The following is a 10,204-nucleotide window of genomic DNA, read 5'->3' as shown; positions in this document are numbered from 1 at the left end:
AACCTAAACAGTGTGGAATTATAAAGTGACTGAAAATAATTTAACAAATAAATAGTTTTAGAAATAAAAAACAATAATGGCTGTTATTTCACTTTCACTAACATGACAAATAGTTGTGGTTCAGTAGAACTTTAAATTATTTTTGCAAGGTGTTTAAAGTTATTTACCAAGAAAACAAAAACAAAAAAACATTCTTTATGTAAATCATAGAATCTCACATTAATAAAGTTATCCTTTTGTAAAATAAAAAGGTTTAAAACTGAATTTCACATTAAATATGTCAAAAGTAAAAAACAACAAACAGCAACAATTTTGATGAGTGACTTTTGAATATGATCTAAGCTAATTTAATTCTGTTTTGGAAGGAACCTAAGGCTCTAAGATCAAAATACATCCAAGTAGCCTCCTTATTTATTAGGGTTTTAAGTTTCAAAACAATCTGACTCTTACAATGGTTGTGTCCACAATGCTGCATACTTTTAACCAGTCACTAAAAGATTAAATCTGAAAGGAGTCAAGCGACGGTGGTTTGAATAAGAAATCCACAGCTTGGTGGTCCCTGAAGGTGTCAGTCAGCACTTGCTGGCCCACCAATATTTCTGCCACTATCTTGCACAGAGGTTAAGATGTGCGACCGACGGAGGTGTATTTTTCCCCTCTTCATTGCCTTCGTTTGTCTGCTGAATAAACTGAGGTGGTCAGAAGCTTTATGGGGCATCTTCTGAAACAGCTTAAATGTTTATGTCCCAGTTTTCATAGCAGTCTGGTGGAAATTTGGTGCATCACCAAACATGATCAACATACTGTCACCATATTTCCATACTGAGGCATACTATGCAAGCCTACTTCCCATCCATCCATTAATCTTTATTCATTAACCATCATCCATCTATTCATTAATTCATTATCCATTCAGCAAGCTAATCCATTATTTATCCAGTCATTGATCAATCAATTTAACTATCTATTCATTAACAGAAATCAGTCAGTTTTACGGATTCTGAGCTCAAATGTGTGCTAGCTGATAGTCATCTCCAAGATCACAAGATTTTGTGTGTAACACTATGAAATACAAGGTAAACAATATGCAGTACTTTCAGGGATGCTAATCTCATTTCAATCAGTTTTCACACAGTTATATAGAACCAGCAGAGCTATGTGAGATATACCCTCACAATATGCAGTGACACTTGTGCAGCGTTTTTCTTCAGTGAAATAAATCCACCCCCCCCCCCACACACACACACACACACACACACACACACACCTCATGTCATTACCTTCTGTGCGGATGGTGAAAGGGGAGTCCCCCAGTCTCTTGGCTGAGAACTGCCCCCCCAGAGAGGTCATTAGAAAACACAGACTGAAGAAACCTACTCCCACCACGAATATCCTGCAACACAGGGGAAGGAAAGAAYATAGGAAAATAAGAGGAAAACAGATAGACAYATTTATTGGGTGGGACAGGTAAATAGACGTTTTGGATGAGCAGTTCTAATAAGTGACAGCGGGGARGGAAAATGATTTGTATGAAGGTAGACAATATAATGAGCAAAACGGAGCAGGAAGCAGCAAAAACAAAAGTCAGACTGCTGGTAGATAAACTTGTCAGCAGTTATTAAAGGCAGGTTTTACAGGAAAAAATAGTAAAACAAAAAATGGTGTTTGAGGTAAAGATGGAATGAGAAGAACAAAAATTGTGGAGTGCAAACGAATATCTGAAGCGAGGAAGAAAGGACTGAAGATGATGCAGGCAGCATAAGAAGGCAGAGCATAATCAGAGCATTGATCACGCACAGAAAAGTAGAATCTTAAAGCCAAGAGGCACTTAAGATAAACTAGAGTTGGGGTGTTACGGCTCAAAATATRTTAGGGCAAACTCTAAAAATAAGATGGAACAGTTTGTCCTTGTGCAGATGAAAAACTGGTTGAGTTTTAATCTTACAAAAATATAATGCAGCACCTTGCAGTAAACATACTGGAGACATGAACAAGCTGCTGTAAAAAATGGAAATAAAATGATGTCCCTTTAAATGAATATGTTTTTAATAGTAGTTGAATTACAGCTCATTCTGAAAGAGGCCTTAGTCACACTAACGTCACGATGCTGTGCAGTCTTCGCAGGACGAGTTATTTTATCTTGAGTCAATTGACCTTTTAACACAGCAGCAAAAATAGGAATTCTCCTGAAGCCACTGCTGTTCACCTTTTGCTCACTGTGACCCAACAAAAGAAGTTAAACTTTCTATTCCACAAAACCAGCTAGCATCAATTCCTGGAACAGCAGCTTCTTCTGCCATTTTTACTGGATCAGTTTGGGACCAGCTCTGCAGCCAGCTTGGATATGCAKTAACTGCAATGCCCCTGTTCCCCCTTTATACCAGACATCAGGGTGTTCTGGGTTGGAAGATAAACCAAGGTTCAGTTTTTTATTGTTCCTTTAAGGAGATTGCACTGATAGTTTGGGGAGTTTCCAGTAGACTACTGTAGGTGGAGCTTTTTATGGAAATTGTCTCTACTTAAGAAAAAAAATCCTGATGCTTTTCCTTTAATCTGATTTATTATAATGCCTTAAAGAATACATCTGGACTGTGGGTTCAAAACCCAGCCAGCTTTAAGACCTCTGCTTGCTCCTTCTTTGTACCACTGATCTAAGACCTGAGCTGACACTATTCCCTATTATGGAAAAWAAAATAAGATTCAGAGAAGCAAATCTTGAGTAAATCTGATCTTTGACTTAAGAGAGCTGAAAATCGGGGCTTTTAAATCCTGCCCTACTTTAGTTACTCTCTTCAGGGTCTGTGGATCGARGGTTATGTCATTATGCTGAGACTCACAGAGGAAAAGCTGTCTTTGATTTTCCTCCAGTGGACAAAAAAAAAAAGATAAAAAAAAGAAAACGACTGACAGCCTCCATGACTAACAAGTCAAATCTTGCTGTTAAAATGCTTACCTACCAAGAGAATCAACTCTGTGGATTTTGAAGAACTTGTGCAATACAAAAAGGTATACGCAGTAAGCATCAAACAACTCAAGATATGTTTACATTTCATCAACCATGAACAGTGGTTTTATAAAAATGCTTTGTAGTTTGGCAAAAATATAAATACATTGAATTTATCCATTTTATCCAGCACAGAAGTGATGTTTCTGAACCAGAAGTGCAAAAAATACCAAAGCAGCATAACGAAAGCAACCTTTCGTGACAATTTAACGTGACAAAACATTGAATGTTTAACATATTTGCAATGAATTTTGAATAACCATTGTTTGCTGTTTAAAAGGAATGCAAGAGGTGTTTGTTTGACTTTGACTTAGAAATATTTAAACTCATCAATAACAGAAAAAAGATCTAAGTATACTCTGTGAAGCTGAGTAAAATCTAATCTACACCACGTGTGTTTTGTGTACTTAAGTGCAACACAACACAACATGAGACTAAAAGTAAAATAAAAAAATATAGAAGCCTGATATTTTTAATATCAAATAGTTAAATGTTTAATTATTTAGAGATGTAACAATTCCTCGATTTCCTAGCCTGGCCCTTGCCTTTCTATGCAGTTCCACTCAATTCTAGTTTCCCTTCACTGCTCTGTCTGGGATTTCTCCCATGGACAAGGATTTCTTCAGGAGCATTTCATCTGGGCCAATCAGAGAACAGAACATTGRTTTTCTGTGCTGTGTCAGCTAGTTAGTTTCATATGCTTTTACATCTATGGTGAGTTTAGCATACGGCAGTGGAGGAAGTGAATGAAGCCAGTCCGTGTTAAGGCTTCCTAATTAAAATAAATTTGTCTGACAAAGCAGCAGCTCTCATTTACAGACGCCTCGTACTTCTCTCCTCTCAGTAGGGTTGTTTACAGTGCACGCAAGTTCCGGTTAGCTTCTTAACTTCGCCTCCTTCACAGTGGAGCTGGCACACATACATCGTGGCCAACMAATCCAATCATTTTAAACTTCAGCAGAGGCCACGCCTCCAGCAAGAATCACTTCTCTATAGCAGAGAGTCCAGACCCTCGAATGAAGCAAAGTGAAGGACAAGGATCTGTTTTTCACCAGGCTAAATTCATCCAAGCCCAGATTATCAATTTTAAGTTCATTACAATAATTTTTTTCTTAAAAAGTAATTGTAGCTATATTCATAACCAAATATGTTTTTTTAACATCAGCATTTTTGTCCTTGCATCAAACTGTGACTGTGTGTTGCCTTAGTTACAAAATATCACTTCAAAATAAATAAAATGATGAAAACAACACAACAGCTGCTGAAGATGCAACATCACTACCTACCTCTATTCAAGCCAGAACTATTTATTCTTTAAGTGTCTTCCTCTGGCTTTATAAAATATTTGCAGTCACCTGCATGCTGCTTTCAAATGTTTACAAAAGTTTACACAATTTTTGCAATGTAAAAGAATAAATAAGTCTCGGGGAACGTTTGGCACTGTGTCCTGAGGTGTAGCCAGCTGAAAGATGGCGTTCCTCTAGCTAAATGCTTGTTCCCGGGGCTCTCATGCTACAAAGGTTATGAGACCACGCACCTGGAAAATATCTGACGCAGAGTCCTACACTAAGGAGTACAAAAGTAGGAGACATGAAAAAACAAATGAAAATGATCTACCTTATTTCAATTTATTAATCTAAATTTAAGTTATCGTGTGCTTAATTTATTTATGGCCCAGGTCTGCAGGGAACAGTTAACAAACATTATAACTGAAGCATGAGGTCAACAAAGAATCAGCTGTTTCACATGCAAGGCTTTGGTTTGTCTTCTTGGGAAGTTTCTAAATTTTGCTTGTCAAATGCATCATCCAGCAATCTGCAATTTATTCTAAAGTCCGTGCCTTCCAAAACACTTTCTAAGTGAAGCTGTTGATGTTTCTGCAAAACAAATCATCTGACATGACAGAGTAAACTACAGTGTTTCTGACAAAGTGGATGCTTTTAGTCAACATCGTCTTTTCTTATTGTTGAAATATTGTCATCCAGCTGTCAGTGGGGGATTTTATGACCAAAGCCTTATTTTCTTCTTGCTGTTTTGGCAAGTTGAAATAAAAACGTGCCCACATCTCAGTGCTGATGCAGGATACAACCAGTATTTTAAGTATGAAAGTTGGCAGAGGCTGGTTGTTAAACAAGCCTTTTTTGCGATTATGAACGTTGCATTATCAAGATTACTCTGAGTGGCTTTAAAACCAAGCACCCGCATGCGAATGACCACTTCTGTGAGAAGCATTGCTTTAGTCACAGAAAAAAGAAGTCATCGGAAAAGCCCTACAGAGCTTATATCAAAGCTCTGAAGTGTCTAATGAGTTTGCTCCTAATCATTCACTCCACTTTCTCATTTAACGCTCYGGCTCTCCCAGGAAACTGGAATATTAAGAAATAATAAAATACGCTCCCCATCTGCTCCAGACATATTGTGGAACGTATTAGAACAGCTCAATCATTGTCAGAGGACCAGAGAGCACARCAGCTCACGTGATTCCAGTCTTGCATCGGGAAGATGATCAAGAGATTATGTGACATGAATATGAGGCTCCGATCCAAAGATACTGAGACCTACATGGATTATGTAACCATCTGGACGGTAAAGCGAGTGTGTGAGAGCTGAAAATTAAAGTCRCTGACCTCACCTAGAACAACTGTTTATCCACCTCACCAGGCCTGTTATTTGATTTGTATCATCTTCCTCTGTTCTTTGTTTATTGCACAAAGGAACTGAAGAGGCACGGGGATAGGCTGAAAGATAAAAAGGGTCATGCAGAGGACAGTTTTTACAGCTAACCGTTAGGTTTATTTATTTAGTTTARYTTAATATTTTTAACAATCACAGACCTCATTTTTTATGTTTGTTAAGGGACAAGAGGGTGCACAAATCAGCTCATGTGGCTGTGCAGACACAGGTCTGATGGTGCCCTAGGGCAATCTTTTCTTCTCATATCATTTTGCTGTTTTTTTCTAAAATGGTCTTAGATAGGTGATACGAAAGGATTAAGGCCCCGGTCCTGCCTGACGAGTCTTTAATTAACAGGCTTAAAGTAAATGCTCTGCACTGTATAATTGGATCAGAGGAAGAGATGTGTTATCAGCTATCTGGTTTCTTCACACACCCTGATTTATCAGATTTTGCCCGTGGGTAGAAAAGTTTTACCAGCTATGGAGGAGCCTCGTTATGGTGTTTTTCAAGAAACTTCTCRCGGCGCCACAACTGGCCTCAAATCTTGGAAAGAACTTATTAAAAATGATTTAATATTATGCAGACTAGAGTTGGGCAGATTTTTGGTTATGAGCTATATCAGGGTATCCAAAATAATAACTGTATTGTTGTGGAGGGGTAGATGTTGTGTCACAGAAAAAGACCGCCAGGAAACTTGACGCATCCTTACCATGTGCCAATGTGAAAAAACAAGCACATAAATAAGACAGTTACAATCGCATTAGGTTTGTGAATTTGCCTGTTTTAAAATGAGAAATCCAAAGTCACTGCCCATCTCTCCTAGTGATGCCTACTGTTTATGACAGGGGTCTGCAACCTTTACAATCACAAAAGCCAATTGTGCTTCTTGTCTCACTGATAAAATGTGTCCAGAGCCACAAAACAAGCTACAACTGTGATTATCAACTGGTGGTCCATGGGCCTTTTCAAGGCCTTTCCGGGGACCTTTATGGTCAGTGGAGGTGACATTATAAAACTAAAAAAATGTTATTATTGTTATCCATCCATCCATTTTCTGTACACGCTTCTTCCTTTTCAGGGTTGCGTGGGTCACTGGCGCCCATTTCCAGCAGTCACAGTGCGAGGGGCAGGGTACACCTGGACAGGTCGCAAGTCCATCACAGGGCTATTATTGTTATATTATTTACTATTATGCATATAAAGACAAATAAAAATACCATGTTCGTGTAAACAAGAAAAATACCACATGTGGTTTATACCAAATTTCATTAATATTTAAGTAAACAACAGGCTAGCTATTAGTTATACAAAAAACAACAGGATAGCATGAGCTAACATGTTTTACTTTTTGTGTTAGTAGTATTGATCACATATTTGCATGCAAATGGATTTCTGTTGTGAGTATAAAAAACAACAACAAAAAAAATATGCTGTTATGTTTGGCCACATTTTCAAAGAGCCACTGCAGAGGGACCAAAGAGCCACATGTGGCCCCAGAGCCGCAGGTTGCAGACCCCTGGTTTATGAGGAGAACTGCAGAAAGTGTAGCACATTTCAACATATACCCAACCCACCACGTTGACGACTCAACCTCCTTGCATCGTATTAAATTTACAGCCTGATGACRTGATTTAACAGTGTCTTTAACGTCCAAACTCCCATAAATAATGCAAGACGTAGTTCAAAACATGTCACCGATTTACAAACCCTCCGACTCTTCATGCAGCAGCTGTCGGAGGCTGAAGAGAAGGACGCAGCTCAAGCTAAAGCTCAAATAAAACATGTGRATGCACAATGGAAGAATGAGGAGAAGCGGAGCTGACTGGATGTTGTGGTAAGTCTGGAAAACACAAGGATGACAGAAATACACCAGCAGCTRCTCCCCTCTGTCTGCGCTACTCATCTTCAGATGGAGAGGTTTGCAGCCTGCTGTCTCCTACAGGGACCTGATAATTGTTGTTTAAATCACTTTATAATCATGATGCAGAAGAAWTGTCAAAATAATACTGGTTTGTTGCATCAAAAGAGAAAACCTTTTCTATCCTCTACCTTGCAACTCAGAACATGATGGTTCACTTGGTCAGGTGTTCTTTTAAAATGATCAATAATAAATCTTGTGTTGGGGCTGATCTGTCATTTAAAAAATGCATAATATCAAATGGGCTGTATAATACAGTATAATTTAACTTTTTCTGTGGTTGAGATGTGTTTAAAATMCACTCCAGGTCCAAATTTATGTCCTCAGACTGCACGGCTCCACAGAAAAGATGGAGCTGTCCATGCAGTGAGAAACTAAGTGGSTGTTCAGCTGACTGCTAGCCCAGCCTTATTCACAGGATGACAGCCGTTTCCAGATTTATATGTGTTTGTTGACTGACGCCACGTASACTGAGATCTAAATTATCTGGGTGAAGGCGAGAAACATCTGGTGTGCATCCCGTCTCCATATTGCTCTGCATTTCAATACACCATTTTGCATTATAACACATGTTAATGCACTCAGTTGTATCAGTTTTGATACACATGTAATTCATTGTGCCAATGCACAAGCGTATGTACCCTTACTACTATGGTCACCTATTATTTTTATTTTACACGTTTCAATTCACTACTCCTCCCACAGTTTTAGAAAACCCAAGACACACACTGTGAAATGTGTGAATTGGTTGGAGACTATGTGTTTTTTTTTTGTTTTTTTTTTTGGTAGCAGCATTGCACAAAATGAGAAAAACAGTGCAAACATTTTCTTAGAAATATCTATGTGAAAACAGAGTCCTGTCTGGAGCTCTACAACTCAAGCATACTTTAACATAGGAGCATTACAGAAAGTTTAAGTCAAAGAAATTTTAATTTCACCAAAGTGGTACTTTATTAATGTTTTTTAGACAAGCACAGTTTAAGTCATGGCTTGAAGAAGTTACACTAACGTTTGAGCTGCACGTGACAAATTTTGTTGTAAACCAACCTTTCATAATGCTACAAACTTTATACTTTTTATACTGAACATACATCAAAACATGGACATGTTTGTTCTTCACCTCAGTACGTCTCTCGTCACTTGAGGTTTTCTCTCAAATCACTCAAAATACAGTATGTTTTATCAAACTCATCAACTTCCATTGTAACAAAGCTTTTCTTCCCATGGGTCTTTTTAATTTGATGTATTTCAAACATAAAACACTTTAGACCTGAGATTTTCAACCCTGTTCCTCGTGACCCCACTGTTCTGCAWGCTATAGTTGCTTCCCTGCATCAATGCACCTGACTGAAGAACTTGTGATTGACAGGGTTCTGTTGACATTCTGAGTGGGTAACTGGATTATTTGAATCAGGTGTGCTGAAGCAGGGACACGTTTAAAACATTCAGGATAGTGGGTTAGGAGGAACAGTGAAGACCTCTGTTTTAAAGACAKGAGTTTATTTTTTATACATTTTTCACTAAATTTGAAGCTTATTTTCGTTGCCTTTTGTCTACATGTCTTCTTAAGAGTCAGACACAGGTGTGTGGTTACCAAGGGGACCCTAATGAGCCACTGGCAGCTGTTTAACATTTCATTTGATCCTTTTCCGTATACACTATAATAGATACTATAGATATAAACTATATCTTAATTCAGCACATAGTCAGCTTAGGTTTATATCAAGGACGTTCCAAATTATGGGGCTTTGTAAAGCAAAGTTGGTTTATATTAATAATGTTAGTCAATAAGTGAACTGGCATCCTTCAAAACAGATGAATGATTAGAAACTAAAAGCTAAAGACAGATGATAGTTTTCTTACCTGAACGGTTTGAACGTTAATAGACATCTTCTGACCATATTTTATCGTCGGTGCTTCCAGTAATCATTTTCCAAAACGAGCCACCGCTGACATTGTTGTTATTAACCCCCCGACCTGCAGCTTGAGCATTTTATCAGCTTCCATCCGGCTGTCCACAATACTGAGTCAGTCACAACCAACCATCTTSTCCTCTTCAACCAGAAAGTTTCACTCTGAAAGTGTCGCTCTGCTCTGTGCAAAAATGGCTTTCAAAGAGTTATCCGACACCAGACAGGCGCAAGACACAAAGTAACCGAGGAATKCGTTTGCTCGTCACCTACTGTGAGTCCCTAACTAAATAATAATGATGGTAAAACGGTGCTAGGGTCAAAGAGTTAAAAAAAAGTACAAGATATTTGTAATCTACGTTTTTTTTCCTCGTGGAAATTCAAGAGAAGAGAAGCGGCTCCGCGAGGGGCTGAACTTCACAGAGAAAGCTGCGCGCGACTGTGGCCAGCCTGCCGGCTCCACTCCTCCGCTTCTCAAAGAGCCACGGCTGGTTTACTGCATCTGCTTTCACAGTTTCAAAATAAGAGTCTGAAACAACCTTTTCAGCTCACAAGACCTTGAAAAAACATGCCACGATATGAATCTGCATATTCTCTAAGTAAATAAGTAAATAAATAAATAAATAAGCAAATAAATAAATAAGCAAGTAAATAAGTAAGTAAGTAAGTAAGTAAGTAAATAAGTAAGTAAGTAAG

General features: G+C 38.3%; 1 protein-coding gene across 7 annotated transcripts in view; it reads right to left on the bottom strand.

Annotated features, from left to right (window-relative positions):
• Window positions 1-9,982, bottom strand: part of LOC106515282 (alpha-1,6-mannosylglycoprotein 6-beta-N-acetylglucosaminyltransferase B) — a 110,295-nt gene extending 100,313 nt beyond the window's left edge. For 6 of the 7 annotated variants that reach the window (XR_001309983.1, XM_014004993.1, XM_014004995.1 and 3 more), the window contains exons 1-2: window positions 9,462-9,982; window positions 1,281-1,393 (exon numbers count right to left, since the gene is read on the bottom strand). Coding sequence is in view for 5 of the 7 variants with exons in the window: in XM_014004996.1 (XP_013860450.1) it covers window positions 1,281-1,393; window positions 9,462-9,499 (151 nt within the window). In the remaining 2 variants the exon portion in view is untranslated. The remainder of the gene's footprint in view (window positions 1-1,280; window positions 1,394-9,461) is intronic. The other variant, XM_014004998.1, reaches the window with a different exon arrangement.
• Window positions 9,983-10,204: the final 222 nt, after the last annotated feature.

This window comes from Austrofundulus limnaeus, unplaced genomic scaffold (genome assembly GCF_001266775.1).
Source record: "Austrofundulus limnaeus strain Quisiro unplaced genomic scaffold, Austrofundulus_limnaeus-1.0 Scaffold27, whole genome shotgun sequence".
Lineage (NCBI taxonomy): Eukaryota > Metazoa > Chordata > Actinopteri > Cyprinodontiformes > Rivulidae > Austrofundulus > Austrofundulus limnaeus.
This window is presented reverse-complemented; position numbering and strand designations above follow the sequence as displayed.